The 27,581-nt window shown below is 55.7% G+C and overlaps 1 protein-coding gene across 5 annotated transcripts in view; it reads right to left on the bottom strand.

Moving 5' to 3' along the window:
• Nucleotides 1-6,460: 6,460 nt before the first annotated feature.
• The window catches only part of RFX2 (regulatory factor X2), a 100,416-nt gene continuing 79,295 nt past the window's right edge, over nt 6,461-27,581 (bottom strand). For 3 of the 5 annotated variants that reach the window (XM_060297274.2, XM_070045335.1, XM_060297273.2), the window contains 11 exons: nt 26,266-26,447; nt 23,986-24,105; nt 21,352-21,467; nt 20,364-20,482; nt 19,940-20,049; nt 19,463-19,617; nt 18,178-18,275; nt 17,108-17,257; nt 16,223-16,431; nt 11,688-11,841; nt 6,461-10,688 (listed from right to left, as the gene is read on the bottom strand). In XM_060297274.2, the coding sequence (XP_060153257.1) occupies nt 10,221-10,688; nt 11,688-11,841; nt 16,223-16,431; nt 17,108-17,257; nt 18,178-18,275; nt 19,463-19,617; nt 19,940-20,049; nt 20,364-20,482; nt 21,352-21,467; nt 23,986-24,105; nt 26,266-26,447 (1,881 nt within the window). In that variant the 3' untranslated portion in view covers nt 6,461-10,220. The remainder of the gene's footprint in view (nt 10,689-11,687; nt 11,842-16,222; nt 16,432-17,107; nt 17,258-18,177; nt 18,276-19,462; nt 19,618-19,939; nt 20,050-20,363; nt 20,483-21,351; nt 21,468-23,985; nt 24,106-26,265; nt 26,448-27,581) is intronic. The other 2 variants (XM_070045336.1, XM_070045337.1) reach the window with 1 other exon arrangement.

The following is a 27,581-nucleotide window of genomic DNA, read 5'->3' as shown; positions in this document are numbered from 1 at the left end:
GCAGAGGTGTGCAGTAGCACACTAGATTTTTTCTTCTTCTAGAGCCTGCTGCTTTCTTGCTGCAGCCCCCAAAACAGCATCAGCATCACCTGGAAATCTGTTGAAAATACAGACTCCCAGGCCCCAACCCAGACCTGAATCAGAATCTGCATTTTAGCAAGATACCCAATAGACACCTGATTTCGCTGTCCTGGATTTTGCCTCCGGGCTGAAGGCACAGGCCACAGAGCTTGGTTAGAAATTCTTTTTTTTTTTTTTAAACTTGTGGCTCGCGGGCTCTGGAGCACAGGCTCAGTAGTTGTTGACGCTCGGGCTTAGTCGCTCTGCGGCATGTGGGCTCTTCCCCAACCAGGGCTCGAACCTGTGTCCCCTGCATTGTCAGGGGGATTCCCAACCACTGCGCCACCAGGGAAGTCCTAGAAATTCTTAAGGAATAGCTAGAATGTCACTGTTGGTCACCTGCAGCGTGTAGACTTAGGTTTGCTCATTTCTAGCTTATTGGTATCACTCTATTCAGTACATTTCGTTATCTATAACTTCTCTTGAGTAAGTGTTATTAGTTTAAGTTTACATTAAATAGGTACTGTAGATCACCATTTCAAGTATAAAACCACTAAGCCACGAATAGGAGATAACTGTTTATCACGAATAGGAGATAAACATGAAAACAAAACAATGTTTTTAAATTCTGGGTAGATAACTATTGCCTGCCAAGGTGCTGTGCCCCAAGCCTGCTTTTTTTTGTTTTTTTCATGTAAATAGAGATTAGCAAAGTATTGGAGGCATATTAAAGGCACATTATCACTCAACTGAAAACGCGATGAGGAGTGAGAGAATTGAAAATGGGGTAACTCTAATCCACGAGATTCCTTGTCATTTAATGCCCTGTCTGCATGTCTCCGAAAGTCATTTCATATACCACATCCATCCCACACTTTGGGAAACTCCCAGCAACATGTCACCGCTTGCTAAATATAATCCAGTTGTGGTTTTTTAAGGGACGTGGAGAGATGCTAAACCCATCAGCCTGACGAGGCGACTCAATTTCCCTTGGTTTCACAATTCTTCTCCCAGTGCCGAGGCTGCCAACATCGTGGCCCTTAGTTCCTTTGCTTTCTTTATCTGGTCTCCTCTTACACGTTAATTTAGTCAACGTTTTTGTTTTTGTTTTTGTTTGGCTGCGCTGGGTCTTCGTTGCTGTGTGCGGGCTTCTCATTGTGGTGGCTTCTCTTGTTGCAGCGCATGGGCTCAGTAGTTGCGGCACGCGGGCCCTAGAGTGCGCGGGCTTCAGTAGTTGCGGTGTGCGGGCTTAGTGGAATCTTCCCAGACCAGGGATTGAACCCGTGTCCCCCGCATTGGCAGGCGGATTCTTGACCACTGTGCCACCAGGGAAGCCCTCAACATTTACTTATTAAACAAATATTTGTTGATTACCTACTGTGGTGGTTTTAAAACGGCCCCAAATTCTTTGACCCTCTTCCCATCAAGAGGTGAGGTCTCAAATGCCACCTGATATCACTTATATGTGGAATCTAAAACATGACACAAATGAACTTATCTACGAAGCCGAAACAGACTCACAGACATAAGAGAACAGACTTCTGGTTGCCAAAGGGGAGGGGAGGCGGGGGAGGGATGGATTGGGAGTTTGGGATTAGCAGATGCAAACTATTAAGTATAGGATGGATAAACAACAAGGTCCTACTGGGAACTATATTTAGTATCCTGTGATAAACCACAATGGAAAAGAATATGAAAATGAATGTATGTATATATATATGTATATAACTGAATCACTTTGCTGTACGGCAGAAATTAACAACATTGTTTATCAACTATACTTCAATTAAAAAAAAAGAGGTGAGGGCTCTGTTTCCCTTGAATGGGAGTGGCTGGTTACTGGTCCATCAGTAGAGTCTGTGGAAATGATAGCATGTGACTTACGAGGCTGGGTCATGACAGGGACAGAGGATACAACTTCTGCCTGCTTTGCTGGAACAGTTGCCCTAAAAGCCTTCAGCCGTCATGGAAGCTGTCCACCCGCCCTGAGGCTGCCATTCTATAAGGAAGCTGAAACAGACACTGAAAGGCAAAGCCCTGAGAGAGACCTGCCCAGCCTGGCCCTTCCTGTTTCTCACCCCCCATGAAAGATAAATGATAGTTGCTGTTATGAGCCAAGCCACTAAGTTTAGGAATATTTGTTACACAGCAGTATATATCCACCACACCTACTGTGCCTGACACACTGTTCTACATGACATTCTAGTAGAAGACCTGCAGGAGAAGCACTCTAGACAGAACAGTGAGTGCAAAGGTCCTGAGGCAGGAACCAGCTTGCTGAGCTGGAGAACAGCGAGGAGCTCAGTGTGGCCAGGGCAGAGTGAGCGAGGGGCCATGCAGGGCCTTGTAGGCCATAGAGTTCTCGGAGGAGTTTGAGGTTTTTCCCAAGACAAGGGTCGGAAGTGGGAAATGGAGGGATCCAGATGGTTTCCCTTGACCATCTGACCTCTCTGCTGCCTGCTTCCTTCTCGGCTCATCAGGAGAGAAGTCTGAGGAACCCCCAACCCACCGAGCCCAGGCTGAGCTCTGAGAACTGGGAACTTCCTCCTCTACAGCCAAGCCCAGGAAAAAGGGCTTTCACAGCTGTAATTCTGTTCTCATCTTCCCATCGTGGGCAGGGACCTGGCCCTGTGAAGTATCTGCTCTGTGCCCAGCCCCACGCAGAGGGTGAGGACCCAGATATTAATCAGCTACAGTTCCTGGCCTCCTCTGCTCGGCAGCGCCCCCCAACACCACCTCCGCGCCTCCCCACCCCCACCCCGCCCCGCAGTCCACAGGGTCAAGTTCTTGACAGCAAGGTGTCCATCGCAGCTGACGCTGAGGCCAAGAGGGGAACCCTTGACTCGAGCTGGGTGCACTAGCTTCTCTCACTCCCATATTCTGCAGCAGCTAAATGTGGTATGGAGCTAGGAGGAAATGCTGATTGTACTCTTTGTAATTAAAAAGATTTAACCTTCAATTTAAAATAAATTCAGACTTACCCTAACCCTAAAAAAAAAAAAGAAAAAGAAAAAAAATTCAAATTTACAAAGAAGTTGCAAAAACAGCACCAAGAAATTCCATACAGCCTTCACCCAGCTTCTCCAAATGTTAACATCTTACGTAAACAGCACGATGACCAAAACCAGGAAATTCACACTGATGCAGTACGATTCACTAGCATAAAAACCTATTCAGGTCTCACCTGCTGACTGCCAGTGTTTTGTTCCTGTTCCAGGATCCAGTCCAGGATTCCTTGTTGCATTTAGGTGTCATTACTCCTCAGTTTCCTTTAGTCTGGATTAATTCCTCTGTCTTATTTTTCCTTCCCCATGACACTGGTGAGGTGTGCTGCCCAGCTATTTTGAAGAATACCCTTTCATTTTGGGTCTGTTGACCGTTTCCTCCTGATTAAATTCAGGTGTTGAATTTTTGGTGTAAATAACATGGACGAACCTATCAGGAGGCACCTGATGTCAATTTGTACCATTTACAACTCAGATCACCGGTGTCGGCCAGCTTACCACTGATACTTTTCCGTTTGTAGTTATTGACTATCTTGTGGGGAGACAAATAAATAGGGAATAGTTGAGGAAGAGGAGGAGAGGCAGATGGAGAAAAGAGGCAGCTAGCTCTTGCACTCCATTGCTTGTGGTCTTTCCATGCATGATTGCAATTTTAGTAAACAAAACAGCCTCCATTCTAGGCAAAATCCCGAGCTGGCTGGTTTCCCCGGGGTGAAAAGGAAGAGGCTGTGTCACACAGTGACCACAGGGGGGCAGCAGAGGATTGGGAATGAAATGAAAACTGGGCTCTAGGATGAAAAGCAGTTTAGTTCCTTCTAAGTAAATAAACTTGCAGAAACGCAAAGGCTCTGCCCCAGCTGAGGCCTGTCATCTTCTGGGAAACAGGTCAGGTAGTTGCTGGCTGCTCTGATTACACTCCCAGCATTAGGCATGTCTAAAACAGGGGCTTTTTATCCTGGGAGGGCTTTGGGGGTGGGGGTGCTGAGAATCCCTTCTGCAACTGCCTGCAAGACTCATGGGTACTGAGGGTGTATCGGTTTGGAGACTGCTTGCAAACTCCCCAAAACACCTCTGTCAAATGTAAGCAAGTGGAAAGTTTGCTGGCAAGTGATGAGCATGTTCCTAAGATGAGAGAGAGAAGAGAAGAAACTGGGCAGCTCCAGTGGGTCTTGGGAACCGGTGGGTCACCTCCCGAGAATGCTCAAACTTCAACTGCTTTCGGTCTTATATTCAGCTCACAATTCAGATTCTGAGGAGGAGGGGGTCAGATGCGTCCAGCATGGCAGGGTACGTTATTAATCCCTGCCCCCTCCTGCTTTCCCCGACTCTAGCCACTTTATGCTCTGGTCAGTTATTCATTGAGCGAGAGCCTTTAGGTGGAGGGGTCCAGTGGACAGCTGTACAGAAGAGAGTTGACAGAGGGGAGTTTGACGTCCATTTTGAGGTCATGGGCCGTCACTCCCGGGATGCAACCCCCAGGCCTCGCCAAGATCTAGGAAGCCCTGTCTCCTTCCCAGCTCACCCCGGGCCACCTCACATGTCAAGCCCGTCCCCTCCGTCCCCTCGGCCAGGAGCAGCCTCCTTCAGTGTGTGCAAGCGCCCACTTACAGATGGTGTTTCAAACGGTGGGAAGAAGGGTCACTGCCCAGAAGGAATCGGAGTGTTATGTCCAAAGAAGGTAGAACAGGTAGATGCTCGGTAGCAAGACCCCACAGGCGTCCATCACAGAGGATCCTCAAAGGGGTCCATGACCTCAGCGTAGGTGAGGACTAGTCTCTAGGACTGTGGCTTTCAATACGTACGTATGTTCAGTACACTTTACATGCAGCCCAATCCCGTATGTGTATGTCCACACACATCGTATAACATATACTGAGATGTTACAAAGCCATAGTTGTCTTTGCTAATTACACTGACACTCCTGATCTTTTCTATTTCTCTCCTGGTCCATTACAAAGAAAAACGGGTCAAATCCACCGACTTGATTTCATAGCCGCTTGGCCTGCTGCTCTAGCAGCCCTCTTGCCTCTGCTCCCCCGCCTTCATCTGCGCTGCGACACTCTGACCCCCCACCCGGCCTGTACCATCTTCACAAGTACCTAGTGACCCCCTTGCTTCCATTTTCTTCGTGTGTGATCCACGCACCAGAATAAGTCTTTCTATAGCCCAGCTTCGATTATATCAAAAAATGGTGGTGGTGGCCTCCTGAATGAATTTGATTTTATCTGTGCAAGATGTGGGAAATACAGTATTGAGCAAGCCAGATCAGAGCTACTCACCCTCAGAGCTCATGGGAAAGAGATTTGCCAACAATCATAATAAAGTAGTGCAGGAAATACGGGGTAGAAGGGATCCATCCTAATCTAGCTGGGGATCTTCCAGGAAGGCTTCCTGGAGGAGGTGTCAGTTAAGATGAATGCTAAAGAGGAAGGGGTGTGTGTGTGGAGTGGAGTTTAGGTGGGAAGAGCAATGAAGGTGAAAGAGCCTGAAATGAGACACTGGGGTGAGTTCCAGGAGCAGAAAGTCAGAGCAGGGACTTCCCTGGTGGTCCAGTGGTTAAGACTCCGCACTCTCAATGCAGGGGACCTGGGTTCGGTCCTGCACACTGCAACTAAAGATCCCGCATGCCGTAACTGAGCCCTGGTGCCGCCAAATAAGTAAATATTTTTTAAAAAGGATCATGCTATCTTAAAAAAAAAAAAAAATCAGAGCAGCAAGTGGGTCACGGGAGGAAAAGACAAGTGACATGGTTGCCAAGGTGTGAAAGATGCAGAGAACTGATAATAATGAGAATGCGATTACCCGGTGGTTCTCACCTGGGGGCAGGGGACACTTGGCAATCAGTATCTGGAGATATTTATGGTCTTCGCCACTGGGGGTGGGGTGCTAGTGGGGGTGGGGTGCTAGTGGGCCAGGGGTGCTGCTCAACGCCCCCCCAGTGTCCAGAAAGGTCCCTCCTCTAACCCAGAGACTTAGCCAACCCCAAATGCCAAAGGTGCCAAGGTTGAGAAACAATTGTTGAATGCTTACTCCAGTACTTTCTACAAATCAACTTATTTAAATCTCACAACAACACTGTGAGGTAGGTGTTTTTATTACCCTTTTTTCCCAGATGGGGAAACTGATCTAAGTAATTTACCTGAGGGCACAGCTATTGTCCAAGCCCGGCTGCCCTGCTGCATCTCCAGGCAGGGAGGTCTCAGGGAGTGGCCAGGAGGAAGGAACCAGTGGCCATGTTAGGGGCAGTCTGGAGGAGGTAGGAGGGACGGAGGGCATGCAGGTGGCCCTGGGTTTCTGGCTCGGGCAGTGGGATGGGGATACAGGCAAGAGGTCTGGATCGTCAGATGCTGAGCTCCTGTCTTGCCCTTTGGAGGGCGAGGCATCCACGAACCTCTGAGCCACGGTGGGCAGGCAGCTGTGGAGCAAGTCAGCAGCACGTGGACGAGGTCATGGAGGGTGTGGAAGGAGCAGGACCCAGGTGCAGGGGGTGGGGGGGCAGCCAGAGAAGTGGGAGGAAAACTGGGGTGGGGGTGACACTCCCAGCCAGGGAGAATCTCTCCCTTCTTACTTAGCATTCCTGCAGCTGATGTGTATGTGTGTGTGTGTGTGTGTGTGTGTGCGCGCGCGCACGCACGCATGCACGCGCATGCACGCCTCGCATCTCACTTCAGAGTTCTTGCTACCAGAGAGTTCTTGGAGGCTAGAACGTCTATGGGTCCCCCTGCAACCCTCCCAAACTGTGGCTTATTGCACTCTGACTCAGGGCCATTAGGGTTATAATGATCACCAGGAACCCAGGTACCTTCTGTCTCATTGCTTTGCCATCCTTATTTTATGATGTTCACCTTGAGGTCCAAGATGGCTGCCGGGGCTCCAGCCATCCTGCTTGCATTCCAGCCAGCAGCCTCATTTTCCCCATGTGCACAATGGTGGGCGGGGTTAACACCTACCTTGGAAGACTGTCAAAAAGAAGAGAAGAATGGACCACAATGACAAGAAGCCACTGTGATCGGTCAGGACCTCCTGGAGGCTCTTGGTAGGACTGGGTCCCCCTTTTGCTGTGCCTGTGCCCCGGAGCCCTACCCAATGGGCTAGGGACCCACGGGCCTTCGGCAGCCTCCCCTCCTCGTCTCCTCTCCAGCTCCTGGGGCAGGAATCACGTGGGCATCTCCTGTGCTCAAGAGCCTCGCCAGCCACCCAGGCCCTAAGGTGCTCTCCCCTCCCAGGGACCCTGCCGCCTGGCCCCGGGCCGGGATCTCCAAGGGGGAAGATTCAGGGGCGGCTCCTGCTCCCCGCAAGAGCTGGTGCTGCTCAGGGGGCCTCGGGCTGAAATCGTGAACCACGGGAGGGTAGGGACGAGTCTGGGTTCCGCTGGGTTCTGAGAGCCTGGCAGAGGAGTCGGCCTGGAGTCAGGGCCTGGCCACCCGGCTGAGGGGAGGCTGCATGCTTGGGTCCTGAGAGCTCCTCCCCAGGATTGGCCACAGTATTGGTGGGGCCCAGTGCAAAATTAAAGCAGGGGCCCTTTGGTGGAAAACTCTTAAGAATTTCAGGATGGTGGCAGCAGAGCCTTAAGCCAAGCGCAGGCCCTGGAGTTCCCAGCCTGGGATAGCGATGGATGATTTTAGTGTCACCTGGGGTCCCCAGGGCCTCCACCCGGGACAGAGGGGCCCGGTCTGGGGCCAAGGCTGAGCATCTCCGGCGGCACACAGGGCACCAGCCTGGCCCCTGAGAAGCAGCTCTTATGGGCGACTAACGGGGAACTGCGTCCACGTTTCTGGAACATCCTCCCCCCTGTGGGCCCTTCCTGAGCGCATCGCTCTCCTCTGCAGGGTTTCTTCAAAGTCCTATAATGCCCTGTGTCACGGGCCCCCAGAGTGGGTGGTCACAACAGTACGGATGCCCGGCCCGCACCTTCAGCCCACGAGCCAGGCTCTCTGGGGATGGCGCCCAGGAACTGGCGATTTCGGAAGAAGCTCACGCCCTGATTCTTAGGGGGTTCTGAAGTTCGGGCCCCACCGCTTTACCAGATTAACCCCGTAAACAACCAGTGTGCTGTGTCAGCGGCCGGAGCGTGGGTTTATTCTGCGTCTCTGAACCAGTTTAGTCTGTTTACAGTCTCGCCCATCCTGGGCTGAGAGTTGTTTTCTTGCCCTCTCTGGCCTTGCTAAATGCTCCTTCTGGAACATTCCCCAGAGAGCCGGAGGAGAGCACTGCTGCCCTCCCTTCCTGGGCTCGTGTGGCCCAGGTCTGGCCAGGCTGGCTGTGCCAGGGCCAGGGGAGTGCGGGAGGGAGGGCTTCGTCCTCCAAGGCCACTGGAGTGGGCGGCGGGGCAAAGGCTGGAGCGTGGACTGCGACCCACAACGGGCACGTTCAGTGTGTTTATTGCAACGGGAAACGAGAACGGGCTCGGAAGGCTGGTGTCTTTACCGTCATTTATATTCCTCCTCGCGGAATCCGGCAAAGGACTAGACAGAGCGTAAGGCAGAAACGTGGAAGAAAAGGCAGGCGTCACAATCCAGGAGCCGTGAGCTTGAACGTCTCCCAGGAAAGGAGATGCAGCTTTAAAGACATTCCTTCTGTCTGAGTTCATCTGAGTCTGCAACTTTAAGACCACACGCACGTTGTGATCATGACAGGCTTTTGGTTTCTTAAAATGAGATTTCTCGTCCTTCCCTGCTGCTCTCCCCGGGCACCTGCGGGCGCCAGGGACGCACAGCGCTCCTGCTTGTCGAGAAGTAGGGTGTTTAAAGGCCTCGTGAGTTTACATTAGTACCTTCTGCATGAATGAGAAAACAACATGGGGGACTGAATATACTGCGATATACACATTCATAAGGAATGTTCTAGTAACAATTACAGCACAAAACTATTTGTATGAACATATTTCCAAAAGGAGAAATTATTGCATTTGAGAAGTCGATGCTTCTTGGACCAGAGGTTTGTCTTTCTTCTTTGCAGCTGCTTCGGGAGCGGAACTCTGGCACAGGGCTTACTGGTGCAACACGTTACGAGGGACACAGATCTGGAGAGTTTCGAGGTCAGGCCTGGGACAGCCCTTGGGATTCGTTTGTCCCCAGAGAAGAGTTTGGACCCTGAGCAGTTCAAGATGGGACCTGCCGGGGTCCCAGTGCTCTGGGATCGCTACTTCAAAGGCAGACGTTCTGGAAGGTTCTGTGGAGTGGGGCTCAGGCATGGCTGCTCGTGCACAGACTTGGCAGGATGGCTGCCCTCTGACGGCGCGGCGGAGACCCTGACCTCCCGGCCCCCTTGGAACAAACTCATTCCAGACCTCACAGTTGAACTTGACGTTGGCTGTGAACCTGGACAGATTCACAGTCCTTCTGGTTGCTCATCAAGCTTCTGGCTTTGATTTGGAAAGGCCCCGCCCCCACCACGAGCGGGCCCGCTTCCGTGACGTGTTCTTTGAGCCACGTGGGGCCGTGGGATGCGTGCCGTCCGGGGACGCAACTGGCGGCTGCTTCTGATCCCTTCGGGGTCTAGAGACGGGGTGCCTGGCGGCCGGCAGGGCAGGAGGCCACGGGGCGAGGACCGAGATGGCCTCTCCCACCACAGGGCCTGAGGGGGGCTGCGGGGACACGGCCCGCTTGGCGCTGCCCGACGGTTGCGGGACATCCCTTCCTCCCCAGGACCCGCTGGAGTTTTTTCAAATCAGGGTGCAAATCGGAACGAGCTGGCAGGGGGAGATGCCCAAAGTGGAGGTAGCGACTCGCTCAGCACGGCCCCTTCCAGCTCTGGAGGGGGATGTTTGCAGTGGGGGAAGGAACATTCAGAAGAAGGAAAAGGGGTCTGGGCGCCCCATCTGAGCTTCGGTCGCGGTCACAACGGTTTTCCTCTTGAGGGAGAGCGTGTCCTTTAAGGGCGCCCTGGCCCAGGGGCCCCGGCACTCAGAGTAAAGGAGGCACTACCGCGGCGGAGCTCTGGGACCTGGAGCCGGGGCAGCGCGGCCCAGCTAGACGCCCTGCAGCGGGTGGTTGGGGTCGCTGCGCTCCCGCTTCACCAGGGGCTCGCCCCGGCCTCGGGCCTCCGAGCGGGCGTCGCTGCCTCCACGGTCCTCGCTGAGGTCATCTGTGGAGGCGGGGTGGGGCGCGGGGCACATCTTCAGGGGGCGCGAAGGGGCCAGGGCAGGGCACTGCCTTAGCCTGGGCCTGGGTTGACCCAGTCAACCTGGAGGCCTTCCTCCCCACGACCAATGCCCACGTGCCTGGGCTGTGCTCCCGGCAGCATCGCCCTTGGCGGTTGGGCCCCCCCACCTCCACGGGGCAGGGTATGGGGCCCCGGGGGGGGGCGCTCTCTGGCCCACCTGCCCTGCTCCCCCTCTGGACGTGGCCGCAGGAGGCCCTCACCCCGCCAGCCCCAGCACCGGCACCAGTCCTGTCCGTGGCCCTGCGCTGAGGGGCCTGGTGTGCAGGGAACCAGGGAGAGGAGTAAACGTAATCCAGTAGGAGGGGCAGGGCCTCTGCTCTGAGCCCCCAGTGGGCTGCTGCCCAGTGTCCCCGCCCCAGGGGCCGCGCTGATCGCCACCAGGCCCAGGACAGGAGGGAAAGCCCAGACACACCCACCTTTGTCGAGCAGTGTCAGCGACAGGGAGGCAAGATCGTTGAACTGAAAGAGAGAAGCCCGGAGTGAGGGCCCTCCGCAGAGCAGGTGCCGGGGAAGGTTAGCAATGTCCTCGTCCACAGAGGAATCGGGCTTTCGCTTTGTAAGTGAGAGGGCTTCTGCCGTGAGAAGCGGCCCTGAGGCTGCTGGGTGTCTGGGTGTGGCCCCTCTAACACTTTCCAGGGCCCTGCCTGGGAGTCGCTGGAGGGCTGTGGCCTCTGAGTGGTCAGTGAAGGAAAAGCCGCTGTTTATCACGGGCTTACCACGTACTAAAAGCTCTACAAGTGTCGCCTCATTCCTTCCTTGAAACAACCCTGTCATGACCCAGCAATTCTGCTCCTCGGTCTGTACCCCAAAGAATGGAAACAGGTGCTCAAACAAAATGTGTACATGAATGCTCACAGCAGCACGATTCACACCAGCCAAAAGGTGGACACAGCCCATCTGTCAACAGGCGATGGATCAGCAAGGTGGTGCATATCCGTGCAATCAAACAGTGTTTGGCCAGAAGAAGGACAGAAGCCCCGACACTCGCTACCACGTGGACGGACCTCGAGAACACGATGCTCAGTGCGAGAAGCCAGACACAGAAGGACACACAGGGTGTGATTCCATTGATAGGAAACGTCCAGGACAGGCCGATCCACAGAGACAGAGAGTGGGTTCACGGTTGCCAGGGGCCGGGGGGTTTACTGCCAAGGGGGTGGGGTTTTCTTTTGGGGTGATGGAATGTTCTGGAACAAGATAGGTGGTGGTTTCACAACGCTGTGAATGTACTAAATGCCACTGAATTGTTTCCTCTGAGATGGTTAAAAAGGTACATTTTACTTTCTGTGCATTTTACCTCAGTGAGGTGGAAATCCTGCCCGGGCCACGTGAGTAGGGGACAGAGGAGCCAGGGTCCGTCCTGCTGGGGCAGGTGAGCTTTTTCCCACCCGCCGCCCGCCCCCACGAGTGTGTTCTCTCGGGCCCCGAGGCCGGCCCTCTCATCCCGGGGGCGCTCACCTCTCCCATCACGGCAATGGGCGTCTCCCCAGTGGCCTCGGCGACGCGGTGCTCCACCAGGTAGAACATGTACTCGTCGTAGAGCAGCCGGATGAGGTGGAAGGAGCCAAAGCTGGCGGCGCTGCGCAGCGTGAGGTCGCGGATCACCATGGAGCTGAGGCGGCAGACACGGGCTGGCACCTCCGGGACGCCAGGCTCCCCTCCAGCCCCGAGCTGGCCTGCGAGGGGCCTGCCAGCCTCCCAGACCACCCCGCGGCCTTTCCCATCCTTCCCATCCTTAGCCAGCAGTTTTAGGCGCCTAAAAACGAGATTCAAGTTCAGGGCACCTTTGCCTCTTTCATCCAAAGCAGGGGTTGGCAAACCGCAGCCCAAGCCAGACCAGATCCAGCCTGCCAGCCAGGAATGGTTTTTACAGTTTTGAATGGTTGGCAAAAAAAGTCAAAAGAATTGTATTTCACGACACATGGAATGTACCTGAAATTCACACTGCAGCATCCATTAATAAAGTTTTATTGGCTGTGCCTGTCGTTGATGTGCTGTGTGCCTGGAAGACTTTATCCCTCAAAAAGATCTACCATCTGATTCTTTCCAGAGAAAGCGAGCGCCGATCTAAAGGAGTTATTAAACGTGGTCCCCGACCAAAATCCCTGGCCTATGCGTGCACTGCCACGTGGCCCCAAACACCTGGACACTCCAGCTCAGAACTCACCTACTCTCAGTGACGTCTAATCGCTGTGGTACCGAGAAAAGAAACAGGAAGGGACAAGACAGGAGAGGAGCCCCGGGGCATCGCTCCGGGGCGGCCCTGCCACCCTGGAGTCCAAGCACCCAGGGCCCGGCGAGATCTGTCAGAGCACCCAAGCTGCAGACATCGAATCACTTCCTTCTGTGTAAACACCTCTCCCCCTGCTCCTGTCCGGGCAGCCTGTAACGACTTTGGCCTTCAAAGCGATGTTTGCTCAAAGAACGTTTTTATTTATTTATTTTTGGCTGCGTTGGGTCTTCGTTGCAGACGGTGCTCAGGCTTCTCACTGAGGTGGCGTCTCTTGCTACGGAGCACGGGCTCTAGGCGCGCGGGCTCAGTAGTTGTGGCTCGCAGGCTCTGGAGAGCGGGCTCAGTAGTTGTGGCGCACGGGCTTAGCTGCTCCGCAGCACGTGGGATCTCCCCGGAGCAGGGCTTGAACCCGTGTCCCCTGCATTGGCAGGTGGATTCTTAACCGCTGTGCCACCAGGGAGGTCCCTCAAAGAATCTTCTGAAAATTTAACGAGCCTCAGTTTATCTTTTAACAGGTTGAAACTGCTGCCTGCTTGTGTGTTAGCAATGGGGCATGCGGGCAAGTCGGCAAAGACAGCCAACAACAAATCCGTTTACTTGATTCTTCTTGCATCCATCTTCTCCGGGCCAGTGTGCAGACACGCTCTGACGGCACTTTGGTTCAGCGGTGGAAAAGGAGAGCTGGCTCCAGCCGGCTGTGGTTTCGAGATGCCCTGGAAGGGCAGCCAAGGAGGGGACCCGGGTGGTGCCTGCCTGTGTCCAGATGAGCACTTTAGGAAGCAAAGGTCACCTGAAGAACGTTCACAAAGAATGAAGACGAAGGCCGCCTAAGTGGGCACAGGGAACAGGCTCGGGGTTCGGGATGTGTTTTCTGCTCAGAAGCTCCTTTGGCTCCGTATGGCTGACCCCCTAAAGGTAAGCGAGTGAACACGGACCACGGGTCCCTGGGAAGGGGCCCCCCCTCACCCCTCACCCCCTCCCACCCTCCCTTCCCCATGCCTGGAAGCGGTGCTTGGTTTTCATGCTGCTGCCGATAACACAGGCCTGGAACGAAGCTGCTTGCATTTCAAAGTGTTAAGATATGGTCTGTGCTGCTGCTGCTCTAACGGGAGACCCCAGGCCCGAAGGCTTCGAGCCACCCTCCCACTCTGTGCCCACCCAGAGGCGTACCCGGCACCCTCCCCTGAAGGACCCCCTGGGTCGGGCGCTGGTACCCGGCACCCCCCCAGCCTCAGTGGCTGGTTTGAAGCTTTGGATCGAGAGGCTTTTCTGAACCGTCTCCATGGTCACCTTGGTATGTTTTGGGTTCTCCAAACGGGCTCGCAACTTTCTGCGGTGGGAACATCAGTGGCCGTCAGCTTACCCGGCCCCTGCCCACCGCTGTCCATTTGCTGGTGGACGCTACAGAGGCAAGTCCCTTAAACTCAACAAGCTGGAGTCAGGTGGGGCCTCCGTCGTTACAGAGAAAAGCAGCCCCCTCTCACGGAGGCCGCAGCCACTCGCAAGCCTCAGCTGGGTTCGCATCTCTGCGGTGTAAGTCACGGGGTCACCCTGCCAGTCCTGATTCCTCAGGTCACGACTTCCGGCCATGGGGGGAGGGGCTGAGTCCCCACCGGCTTTCTCTGCAGCCACCGACTCCGACTCCATTCCTCCCCCATCACCCCAGTGTTGCTTTATCGCACTTTTGGACTAAATCCTGTTCCCTCGGTGGTGATGGGGTTTAAGTCCACAGCTGAGCAACGTGGTCAGTCAGGCTTACAATCCCTTTCTTGTTCATTCATCACCCAACATTCGGACGCTGAGAAGCAGCGGTGAACAAGGGCGACGTCCCAGCTCTCGAGGAGACACGGGTGGTTGTCGAGGAGACAGGCGACGGACAAGCAAACAGAGAACGGGGTGACGGGCAATGGAAGAAAATCCAGGCGCAGGGGACAGAGGACGAGAAGGGGGACGCTATTTCACTCGGGAGGTCTGCAGGCTTCTCTGAGGATGACCGGGCCACAGGGCTCCCTGGGGAACGATGCTCCAGGCAGGGGAGGGCAGTGCAGAGGCCCTGAGGCCAGCAGGCCAGGGCAGAGCACGAGGACGGTGATGGGAACAGGGAGTGACCAGGCCAGCAGCCGGCCGAGGGGTCGGGAAATGCTCCGATAAGAGCCAGACAGTCAATAGCCTTCTGCTCGTCACTGCTCAACGCTGCTGAGGATCTGTAAATGAGCGGGCCTGGCCTCACGCCGATAGCATTTATCTGCACAGCCAGGTGGACGGCAACCTGAGCCCTGGGCCGCAGCCGGCTGGCGGGCTGTGCTGCACGGCCTGCAGGCAGAGAACAGCTGATCGCCTCCGTTGAACAGAACGCTCCATTTCCACGTGTTTACCGCTGAGTGGGACCGGAACTCCGCCGAAGGGCTTCTCTGGGTGAGCGCAGCCCAGGTTTCCTGGCCAGGCAGGGATCCCCGCTCCCGCTCGCCCAGGTGAGAGGTGCAGCGTGGGGACAGCCTTCCCGCGCGATCCTGACTACACCGCTCCCCGGCCTCCTGGGCCCCGCGTGGCTGCACGCAAGTCTGATGCTGCTCTGGTTCCTGGCCTGCGGCGGGACCCGCTGTTTTCTCCCTGGAAGCCTTTACGATCCTTTCTTATCCTAGGTGTCTGAACGTCACAGTGAGGCTGGGAAGCTCATCCACTGGGCGGGGAACCCAGCAGCTCTCGGAAACTTGGGCCGTTAGTTATTATTTTCTTTCCCTCCGTTTTCTCTCTCTTAAAAAAAAAAAATTCCTATCAGCTGGCTAGTAAACAGCCGGGATTGATCCTTTCATGTCTTTTTCCTTCTCTCTTCGTTTTCTTTCATGGGTTCTCTTTCTCACATTCTTTTTTCTTTCTCCATATGTTTTTCTCTCTCACGTTTACTTTCTGTGACGGTTAGTTTTCTGTGTCAGTGATGGGCAGTGATTCAGTCAAACATTAGTCTAGGTGTCGCCATGGTTCCCGTCCACCATCCCTCGAGTTGAGGTGGAGAAGCTCAGCCTCCACACTGGGGGTGGGCCTCACCTAGTCAGCAGAGGGGCCTTGGGAGCAAAACCGAGGTTTCCCTGAGGAGGAAGGGGTCCCCACCTGCGGACGGCGGCATCTGCTCCCCCCACTTGAGCGTCCAGCCCGTCAGTCCCTGCTACAGACTTTGGACGTGCTGGCCCCGCGATCATGCCTGCCCGTCCCCTGAAATAAATCTCCTTACATTCACACACACACACACCCCCCTAACTCACTATAATACAGCTACATACATCGTTTTAAAACACGTCCACCTAACCCTCGCCCAGGACCACCCTGTGGGGAGCCGACGCCAGTCCCTGCCCCCTGCTTGTACTTGGCAGTGAGGGGATAAAGGCTCACGTCGCGTCCTGTTTTCACCCTGCTGCTGTCCTAGCTGGCCCCTCGCACCACGATTCCCCACCTGGTTCTCATCTCCCACCTGCTGCTACCTGCGCTCCTGTTCTCTCTGGATTCTTCCTTTACCTCACTCCGTGGGGATGCTCTAGGGGCAGAAACAAAGGCTCGTGCTTGAGCTGCCGTGTCTCTCCAGCAGGTGGGCCCGAGATGACGGTTTCTGTCTGCAGAAGCCTTTGTAACCCAGTTTTAGGCCCCAGGGGGCTCTGGGCCTGCCCCGGGAGCCCCCAGGAGTGAGGCCCACAGGCTGGTCTGCGTCTCTGGGCCTTGGCCTCCCTCCCAGGCCTGGAGCTCTCTGGGAGATCAAGGGCACACCTACCTGTAGAAGGACCATTTCAGCAGGAACTGCCGCGCAGCCTTCGGGAAGCTGGGGCTGCCCGCGTGCTGCTTCAGGACCTGGGTGACTACGTTGTCCAGCCAGCTGGCCCACTGGTCCAGGGAGCTCTGCTGCTGCAGGGTCAGCTTGAAGTCCTGCTCCAGACGCTGCACCACGCCCTCCTCGCACTGGCACACCCACGAGGCCTGCTCCTGTAGGGCGCGGGCAGGCGAGGGCCGGGTCAGGACGGAGCGACAGCGACATCTCCCGGGCGCGGCCCTAGGCCGGACACACACAAGCACAGACACCTGCTGCTCTCGACCTTTTCCAACTGCGAACTCGGCACCCGCTTCATGGGGCAGAGACGGATGGCCATCCAGAGGGAACCTGCCCGGCTTCCAAGGGCCTAAATCCAGGCTCCCTGCATCCTAGGCCCAGGCTGTACCACGTCTTCGCGTTGCGTTATTTCTAAGCGGCCAGTCCTCTGTGTGCGTGTTTCTGTTTATTCGGTGGATAAACTCAGGGCCTACACTAGACGTAAACACAGCAGCGGGACTCCCCTGACGGCGGCTGCGCTCTCCTAAGCCCAGAGGAGAGAGCCGTGAACGTGGCAGTGGGAAGGCAAATTTTTAATGAAAATGGGCCAAGGCGTCGTCCCAGAGCCTGGAGGCCAGGGGGACGATCACGCAGCGGAGCCCGGGGGTCCCTGAGGACTGTGGGTGCCTCAACCCCGACCCTTCTCACGCAACAGGAGCCTGGGCCGGGCCCGGGTGCGGGGCCGGCTTTGCGGTAGGCTGAGTTTGGTGGGTCTGCGCATTCTTCTAGCGGGTGGAAGCCGGGTCCGCGCGCCCCAGTCCCAGGCCGCGGGGAGGCGCTCGGGAGAGTCACCTGCACGTTGGCGAAGTCCACGCGGTTGAGGTCGCTCAGCATCTGGCTGATCTGCGCCGTGTTCTGCAGCACTGCCCGGGCCGCCTGCGCCAGGTGGTTGAGCGACGTGTAGCGCCGCAGGGTCTGTGCGAAGGCGCCGACCACGCCGACCTGGGGCCCGGGAAGGTGTGAGCCTAAGCCCGTCTGCCTCTCTTCTCAGGGGCGTGGCGGCGGAGGGACCAGGGGAGAGCTGTTCTGGCAGGGGAGAGGGACCCGCCCTCCGGACAGTCTCAGAGACCCCGAAGTTGAGAATCAGTGAGGGACACGGGCGTCACCAACGCGTGGAGTGGCATCTACGGCGGACGCCACGGCACAGCACAGCGTGGCCAGGCCCTGGCTGCTAGGATCCCTCTGGCTCTCTGGGAGGGACGGTAAAAATACCGATTCCCAGGCACCACTGGATCGGACGTTGCGAGGTGTGGCCTGGAAATCTGCGCTTTTGAACAGCGACCCAGCCGGTTCCTAAGCGTCCCGACGTTTTACACTCACCGGTCTAACCAGTCAATTCCAGCTTGTGGGGAGCAGGCAGGCGGGATGCCCAGATCTGGCCCCGCCTGTCTGAGGCCGTGAGAATGCTCTCGGGAAGGGAATGGGATCGCCTCTTTTCCACAGGTAGGCCTGATGGCCATGTTTTACATTCTGATCTGTGGCCGAGACGCTAGCAGTAAGGGTGACCACAAAGAGGTTAAATCCCCCTCCTATGACGAGCAGAGCAACAGTCGATCTGCTCTGAATCCACCCAAAAGTATCACAGCAAAGACATCTTCTGTCGGGCGCTCCCAACCAGCACCTGTCCTCCACCAGCAGCAGCCCTGGGCCTTCCTGGAAGGACCACTGACCCTCAGGACACACAGCAGCAGCCCCCTTTCTCTGGGGCCCAGCGGTCCTCCAGTTCCCTGGGGGCAGAGGGACAGGAGCCCCCTCCCTTCACAGCACAGCGGGGCCCGAGGGGGCCCCAGGCTGGAGCCTCTGCCCTCCCCCGCCACCCCGCAGCGTGGTCTGGAGGCCCAGACCCCAACCCCGACTGTTACCTTGGTCTGGATGACCTGCTGTGGGAAGTCGCTCATGGCGTTCGTCAACCAGCCTTCCAAGCTCTTGGCAAAATTGCGGATGGCCTGTGTCAGGGTACCTGGGGGACACGAGTATTAACGGTGAGAAAGGCAGTCTTGCCCGTCAGAATCAGCTCACGTGTAAGAGGTGCACACATGCCGTGGAAATGACCACCCACCGAGAACAAGCAACACAGAGGAGAAGAGATAGTGAGAATTTAGGGCACTTAGTGACGGAGGTGCTGAGTAGGAACTGGGGCCAGCGCCGTTGGTCTCTGCTCGTCTACCTGTCTATGCTGGCAGTTCTCACCTGGGGTGATCCTGACCCCAGGGGACACTGGGCCATGTTTGGGGACATCATGGTTGTCACACTGGGGCGGCTCCTGGCATAGAGGGGATGGGGCCACAGTGCCCAGGATCGCCCCCCGGAGACGGACCCACCCCGATGTCATTGGGCTGAGTGGAGGGGGGAGACCCTGACAGACACACGTGCATGTAAACATATTCTACCAACTTCCAAATTTATTTTGAGATGGCTTGCAATAATAAATACATTTTTTTGAAAAAAGAAAACCACCCCTAGTGTTATAAAAGGAAATATACCCAACCTCAAACCTTAATACACAGAGACTCTAAGAGCACACTACACTGAACAGTCTCCAGGCTGGCAAGGCCAAAGGAGAACTGCAACGGTTTTGCCGTTTCCCATTTTCTGGCAAAAAAAAGCAGCAGACCAGGTCATCAAAAAGATGGAGGCTCCCCAGCGCTAACAGGCACGGATGTTAACAGGCAGCCGTTCGTTCGGGAAGAGCGAGGCTCAGCGCCCGGCCTCCTCGCCCTCACGAGGTCGGGACTCGCGTCCTGGGGGCCCGAGGGACAGCCCCTAGGTAGGGGGCCCCCTGCTGGCGGGTGTTGTCACCACCTCCGGAGGCCACAAGGGCGGGTGGGGGCAGAGGCCCTGGGAGGGTACCCACGGCCCGCATCAGCCCCAGACGGGTGTAGCCATCAAGGGCCACCATCTCCTTTTCTCTCCCTTCCTCAGTCAAGGCCGCTGGAATCTGGAGAAGGTCTGAAGAATCCACCCCTTCATGCTGCAGACTCACAGTGCTGGGAGGAAGCCGAGCTCAGCGTCAGATCAGCTGGGGAAGCGGGTTAGAACCCGACTCAGCCCCCGCCCCCCGAGGCTGTCCCGCGACCTCGGCTGGCCTCCACTCTGGGAGTCTCCTCTGGGGAGGTGGCGGGCAGGGGTGTGGGGAAGGGCGCTTACTGGGCACGGGCCGCAGCACGTCTGGGATGAGGATCTCCACTAGCGCCTGGTACAGGATGTGGTCGCAGGTCCTCATCCACCTGAGCACGGGGTCGCACTTGCACAAAGATACCAGCTTGTCCTTGGGGAGGACGGCGCCCTCCGGCTCCTCGTCGCTGCGGGGGACGGGGTCACGGGGGACACAGGTGAGCCGTCAGCCCGGGGCCTGCTCTCGCGGGATAAGCCAAGTGAGGCTGCAGGACCACCTGGGGCAGGCAAGCTCCCTGCCCCGGGGTCACCCCTGAGATCCTCGCCGAACAAAGGGAAATGCCATACGAGTCGCACACCAAGTCAGAGGAAAGATCACACGTGCGTGAGGGGGTCTGAGCGCTGATTCTTGAAAAGCTGGTGCATTTGTGGGTGTCAGCAGGAGACGGTCTGCAGGGCAAACCCAGGCCCCGTGAAACTGAGGCCTGTCTGGGGGCTGACGGGCAGTACCTGGTAGGTAGAGAGGCAGGGCCGTCGCCGGAGGCTTTAGAATTCCAGAAGGAAAGCCACAGCTTCTCAACGTAGTGGAACTGGAGGTTCATCACGACATCTAACGTGGCCTAGGAATAAACACGGCTGGATAAACACTCCGCTGCACTCACACCACGTGACTGCCATCAGACTGTGCCAAGCAAGCGGCCGGGACATGGGCTGCAGCGGGGCCTTTCCAAACCCAGACAGACCACGAGAGGGGATGGGAGTGAACGAAGGAAGATTCCATCCACCCCCAGCCAGAGGGAGGGGGGGCCAGTCCTGTCTGCTCCTTGTCACCGGCGGGGACACCCAGTGATGCTCTGGCGCTGGCCTCGCGCAGCTGACCGAGGCGCCCACCGGAGCCCCCAGGGCCCGGGCTCGGGGTTCGGGGGGCAGTCACCTCGCAGTGCCGCCGGTAGGCCAGCTGAAGGGCCTTGATGTCGTGCAGCGTGACATTCTCCTGCAGCAGGACACTGCCCAGGTCGGGCGCCGGGAACTCCGGAAAGACGTGGGACACATCTGTGGCGGGGCGGGGGGGAACGAGGGGGCAGGTCAGCAGGGCTGGGGACACCGGCCGTATGTGTTGGTGACCCCATGCCAGCCCTGGCTCCTCTCACACCACACAACCCTTAAGCTTTGGTTTTCTCAGGTGCAGGGAGGGGACAACATCGTCAGCTCCCGGTGATGCACAAAGCACAGGGCCTGGGCCTGGCACACATCGTGCACTCCATCCCCCCAGCATTGGGGGCGCCCAGATGGGTGACAGCGTCTCCAGAAGACCCAGCAGGGGAGGGTTCAGTCGGGGCTCAAAGATACACTAAAGTACACGGAGGACACCCACGTCTTTAGCGTATCCCGTCACTCCGGGGCAGGGACGGTGCCAGCTGGGGAGGGACTCTCCCAGGGAGGGGCCCGGCTCAGCTGAAAGTACATCCAGTCCTCTTTCCGATGGGCATTTCATTTTACTTATTTTCTTTCAGTTTAGTACATTTTATATTTTAATTTTTGGGCCGAGCCACGCGGCTTGTGGGACCTTAGTTCCCCGATCAGGGATCAAACCTGTGCCTCCTTGCTGTGGAAGTGTGGAGTCCTAACCACTGGACCACCAGGGAATTCCCCTTATTTACTTATTTTTATGATGGTCACTTTAATCCATTATTTTTGGATTAATATCCATTAATTTGGGAGGAACATGCTGATTATTCTAAAGTCTCAGGGATTCCACAAAGAGGGTTTATCTAGAACTTTCTATGTAATTGAAAAGGTGATATACAAGAAAACTGTCTAAAGCATCCCTGTAGATGCTGCTGGTGCCGAAACCCAGCCCCAGCGGTGCCGAGTGGTCCCAGAGCCTTGCCAGCAGGCCCTGCGCCGGGGTGGGGGCTCACCGATGTACTGCTGGTGGTGCTGGCTTTGGGCAGCCATGGCCTGCTCAGGTGTGCTGTGCAGGCTGCCGTGCGAGCCGCTCTCCCCAAGGCTGTCCGTCTTCTGGGCTGGCCGGTACCTGGGCAGGGAACACGTGTGCCACCGTGAGGCCTTAACAGCACTGCCCAGAAGGGGCCCAAGGAGTGGAGGACGGAGCAGGATTTGGTTTGGGGTGTGTGTGTAATTTTCTAAAACTTGTGGTCAAATAGAAAACACAAAATTTACCATTAAAATGGTATTTTTGAGTGCACTGAGTCCCCCAGTATATTTTGAGTGCAGTGGCATTAAATACATTCACACTGTCGGGCAACCATCCCCACGATCATCTCCAGAACTTTCTCATCTTCCCAAACTGAAACTCTGTCCCCATGAAACACGGACCCCCCCCTTCCCCTCCCCCAGCCCCTGGCCCCCACCATCTACTTCCTGTCTCTATGGATGTGACTCCTCTAGGGACCTCACATAAGTGGGATCAGACAGTATCTGTCCTTCTGTGTCTGGCGTATTTCACTGAGCATCGCGTCCTCTGGGTTCATCCACGTTGCAGTGAGTGTCTGAATCTCCTTCCTTTTGAAGGCGCAATACCACTCCACTGTACGGATGGACCACATTTGTTTATCCACTCATCTGCTGATGGACCCGGGTTGCTATTACATGTATATATTCTAACACTTCTCTCTTAGAAGACAAGTGAACTTCTTTACATAGAGTCCCAAACGTCTTACTATTATGTGATCTCAAAGCACATTCTGAGACTTTTATTTTGCCTTGAGCTAGAAAGCAGTGGACAGCCTGTCCAGGCAGCAAACTGAGAAACGTGACGGAGAAGGGCTTCCTGGGATGACTTGCTTGAGCCCTGAGGGATGCGCATGCCAGGTGGGATGGGTGCGAGGGACCCAGCCTGAGCTGGGGGTGCCTTTACTTGTGGGATGTAGGGCCAGGCTCACTGGGAGGAGGGAGGACGCCGCTCAGAGGTATGTGGACCACCTGACTTTGTGGGGGTGGGTGGCTCTAAGTGTCAATGGCACAAGCCTGTGGCCCGAACCCCACAACGGAAGCTACAGAGTCCTTGTCTGTGGACGATCAGGTACAGGATGGACTCCTGGTCCCGGAGAAGGTTCCAGGCTCTCTCCTGCGACCTCCAACTCCCGTGATCGGCCATGTGGTTGGGAGTCACTGGGACCCCTTAGAGCAGCTAAAATGGGGTGTCAGCCACGCAGCTCAGCTGAGGCACGAAGGTGCCACGTGGAAGAGAGTGGGGTGCATCCCTGCCCTGGAGGAGAATGGACCCCGGAGAGGGGCCGGGGACAGAGGCGGGCAGAGGGGTGAGTGGAAGGGGCCAGGGAGCTGGTATTCGAGTGGGGCCCTGAACGGGGCGTCTCCAACTAGGGCTGCAGAGCACCATTTCTGCCCCCCGTTTTGAAATAAAGTTTGACGGCCACATGGCCACACCCGTTGCTTTGTGGAGGCTTTCACGCTACACGGGCAGAGCTGAAGGGTCTCCACAGATAGTGTCTGCCTGCGAAGCTGAAGATATGTGCTCTCTGGCCCTTTACAGAAAGAGTGTGCTGACCCCTGCCTTAAAAGATGAGTAGGTCTGTGAGGCAGAGAACATTCCAGAAAATGACCAGGCCTTTCCAGCCATCAGATCCAAAGGTCAGGAGGAAGCAGCAACTTAAGTGTATAAGCTTCTTTCTCCTGGCTTCTGGGGTTATGTTCAGTGTTCTCTCTCTTTCTTTGAAGACAGAGAGGAAAAATCAAAGATCTGTGATTCTAACTCTATGGCATTCAGGAAAAGGCAAAAACTACGGAGCCAGTAAAAAAACATCGGCGCTCGCCGGAGGTTGGCGGGGAGGAGGGACCAACAGGAGGAACACGGAGCGTTTTTAGGGCAGTGAAACTACTCTGTACCATCCTCTAATAGTGGATACAGGTCATTGCACCTTTGTCCAAAGCTACAGAGAGGGGCTTCCCTGGTGGCGCAGTCGTTGAGAGACCACCTGCCGATGCAGGGGACACGGGTTTGTGCCCCGGTCCGGGAGGATCCCACGTGCCACGGAGCGGCTGGGCCCGTGGGCCATGGCCGCTGAGCCTGCGCGTCCGGAGCCTGTGCTCCGCAACGGGAGAGGTCACAACAGTGAGAGGCCCGCGTACCGCAAACAAACAAACAAACAAACAAACAAAAACCAAAGCTACAGAGTGTACGACACAGAGAGTGAACCCTAATGTCGGCTATGGACTTCGGGTGACAAGAACGGGTCTATGTGGGTTCATCAACTGTAACAGAGGCACAACACTGGAGGCCGGGGTGTGGGGGGGCACGTGGGAAATCTCTGCACCTTCCACTCACTTCTGTTGTGACCCTGAAACTGCCCGCGTCCTGCTGGCCTCACTCCACGCCAGGTGCAAGTGAAAGGCAGGGCTCTCCCAGGACGCCGAGATGGGGGCGAATGTGAACTGGTTTTCTCCACTCCATCCATGTTTCATCCATTTCCAGGTTGTGGCCAATGGTCGAGAAACCCCTCTCCCTCCGTTCCTGCTAGTGAAACCTCTCAGTGGGCTGGCTGATCCTTGGGCCGGCCGGGCAGCTCACCCACCTGGGCTTCTGATGCACAGGCTGCTGCCGCATGGCCATGTACTGCGTGTCCTCCTGCAGCCGGTTCAGGGGCGAGTCTGGCTTCAGACGGATCCCGTAGTAATGATACTTGGAGTTGCCCCTAGGAACCAAACATCTGGGGTCAGCTCTCTTTGCAGATGTCCTAAACCGCAAGACAGGGCTCTTTCCCCGCCCTTCTCCCTGGGCTCTCGGGGCCAGTGTTCCCTGGACCATGTGGGAAACGTTCATGGGCTGTCCCGTGGTCAGAGAGGTTCAGGAAATTCTGTAACGACTTCCCCCTCTGGGAGACTCCCCTCTTGTTTTTTAGTATGATAAAAGGCTCTGAGAAGTCCTGCAGTAAAAAAGCCAGTTCAACTTTGTTTAACCCAGCATGGTCTAATAATAGCAATAATCATACTTGTTATTATAATAAACAATAATAATACTTATTATTATAATAAAGAATACTTATAATAAATAATAACACTTATTATTATAATAAATAATAATAATTACTATTATTAACTCTCTCCCCTTCCAATCATCTAATAACACGTTTTACAAATGGTACAGTTTGGGAAACACTACCTTATTTTATTATGGGAGAAATGATGCTCAAAGGGTTTTAAATAATTTCTTTAAGGAAATAGGTCAGAAGGGGCTCCTCTGGAGGGAAGGACAGACACGCGGCCTTGCAAACACCCCCAGCTCACGGGCTGCCATTTTCCCTGAGCTGGCAACATGGACAAGCCGGGGAGCCTGGGTCCTTCCCAGGTGAGGTGCGAGTTGAACTGGTGCTCGGAGGGAGAAAGCGGGGAGGATGGGCCCCAATTCTGAGGCCAGCATCTGGGACCCTCTGAAGGTGGAGGCCCCAGGAGCCATCTGGAAAGGCCCCAGGGCAGCGGTGGCCGTGTCCCCAGAGGTCATGGACTCCTCCTCCCTGCCCCCCTCTGGCTGCCCATGTTTTGTAAGGATGTCCTCCCCGTCAGGGATCCCAAGGTGGCAGAGAACTCTCCTGGCCCTGCCCTTTAAGACACCCGCTTCTGGGAGGGGGTGAGTGAACACTGAGACCCACGTGTGTGCGCCTTCACCCAGGGCACGTGGCGAACCCGGCCGGCCACAGGTCAAAGCCATGCAAGATGATCTCACGTGTGGGCCAAGCCCCCCGCTTTGAACAGAGCGCGGCCGTCTTTTCCTAGTGGGAGGAGCCAAACGCTACTGCCGGGGTCGGGGGTGGAGGGAGAAAGATTCCCGCCCGTGAGGGTCCCCGGCCGCTGTCTGCCAAGAGCAGCCCAGAGTGGATCGGTCCAGGCACAGCAAAAAGCATCAAGACATGGTAAATCCAACTCGACTAGACAGTCCAGAGGCTGCTATTTAAAAAGCCTGCTATGGCCAGGACACGGAAGCAACCTAAGTGTCCATCGACAGACGAATGGATAAAGAAGATGTGGCACATATATACTATGGAACATCACTCAGCCATAAAAAGAAACGAAACTGAACTATCTGTAGTGAGGTGGATGGACCTAGAGGCTGTCATACAGAGTGAAGTAAGTCAGAAACAGAAAAACAAATACCGTATGCTAACACATATATATGGAATCCAAAAACAAAGGTCATGAAGAACCTAGGGGCAGGACAGGAATAAAGACGCAGACGTAGAGAATGGACTTGAGGACACAGGGAGGGGGAAGGATAAGCTGGGACGAAGTGAGAGAGTGGCATGGACATATACACACTACCAAATGTAAAATAGCTAGCTAGTGGGAAGCAGCCGCATAGCACAGGGAGATCAGCTGGGTGCTTTGTGACCATCTAGAGGGGTGGGATAGGGAGGGTGGGAGGGAGGGAGATGCAAGAGGGAGGAGATATGGGGATATATGTGCAGCTGATTCACTTTGTTATAAAGCAGAAACTAACACACCATTGTAAAGCAATTATACTCCAATAAAGATGTTAAACAATAAATAAATAAATAAAATAAAAAGCCTGCTATGGAAAATGTCAAACGAAGGGAGAGAGCCGAGGTGAAGCGAAGGGAGAGAGCGGAGGTGAAGCCCGTGTCCCATCACCAGGAGAGAAGCGATCACGGCCCACGGGTGGCCAGGCCGGGCCCAGGCTACCACCAATTCAGGGCAACTCCAGGTGCACCCGGAGCCGCGGACGTCAGGACGTGCCAGGAGGGGGGAGCCTCACGTTCTCCCGAAGCTCGATGTCTGTATAAGGGAAGAGGAGGGTGGGGGGCGGGTGCAAGGGCTGCCAGACACCCTCACCGACCCACCTGGTACCCAGCCGCCGCGTCCTCAAGCCCATGAACACGGAGCGGATCAGCTTCCCAAAGGAGGCCGCGTTCACGGGGTCCAGCTTGTGTTCCTGGCAGTGGCGAAGGTAGTGGTTGTAGAGCGAACTTCTGGGGAGACTCACGCCTTCTGCGGTTTCGTAATTATCCAAGAGCCACTGGAGCTGGATGGACAAGACAGGCCGGATGCTGACGTGGACGCACCGACAGCATCACACGCCTTCTGTCCTCCGACACGACGGGGAAACTCACCTCTACTGTCACCGATTCAGGTTCAATTTGGGGCACGTTCATTACTTAATAGCTTCTTTTCACTTGCTTGTTTATTCCTTCGATTTCTAGCCAAGCTTTCAGGTTCCTTGACTTAATTTACAAAAACCTGCCCGTGATGGAGACTGAAACCCCCACAGGCCTCGCACACCAAATGCTTCCTAAACCTATGGGGATGGAGCTGATCTGAGCACCCGGGAAAGGAAGATGAAGAAAAACCCCACGGCCCGTCCGCATGGCGCCCCGCGTTAAGGTAATACCACCGCAGTGCCTGTACTCAGGACCGAGAAGAAAACAAACGGGAAACTGAATAGAAGACTGAAAGGCTCGTGTGCCAGGTTTTGTGCTCAGGCCAACGGCAGGGAAGAGGATCCAAGGCCGAAGTCGAGGCCCCCAGAGGTCAGCACTGACTCAGAACTGTCCACACAGAGAGCTCAGTTCCCACACCAAGGGAGGCTGAACCCCCTCGCCCACTTTGCACCCACTGCAGAGCGCCCCAAAGGCTGCGGTTTGATCCTGGCTTCGAGACGGTTCCCCAACGGAGGGAGGTCTGGATTTGGAAGAGTGAGCCCGGGAACGAGGCCAGAGGCAGGATCCCGCATCAGGATCGGGATGGGGCTCCCTGCTGCCGGGGCCCCTGTCCTCTGTGCTCCCACACCCTCTGTCCTTCTCCCTGGGAGATCGCCGCCCCACCCCCCCTACCCCCAGCCCCCTCTGGTGCTCGGCCCTGCAAGCCAGGTCGTGGCCCCGCCCAGACTTATAAGCCCGCAGACTGCGAAGTCTGCTCGCATCGCCCTTTTAGACACGTTTGGGAATGGTTTTAACATGCAAAGAGGTAGAGAGAACAGACTCCTGAACTCCTGCTTCAACAATCACCACCTCAGGGCCCATTTTACTTCCTCTAAGCCCCACACACTGCCTCTGCCACTTTATCTCAGTTTAAACTCATTTTTAGTGGAGTATAGTTGCTTTACAATGTTTTTGTTTGTTTGTACGTTTGGGGCCACGCCTCGCAGCATACAGAACTT

The sequence above is a fragment of the Globicephala melas genome, chromosome 3, assembly GCF_963455315.2.
Source record: "Globicephala melas chromosome 3, mGloMel1.2, whole genome shotgun sequence".
Lineage (NCBI taxonomy): Eukaryota > Metazoa > Chordata > Mammalia > Artiodactyla > Delphinidae > Globicephala > Globicephala melas.
Note: the sequence above shows the minus strand (reverse complement) of the source record. Positions and strands in the feature narration are given on the sequence as shown.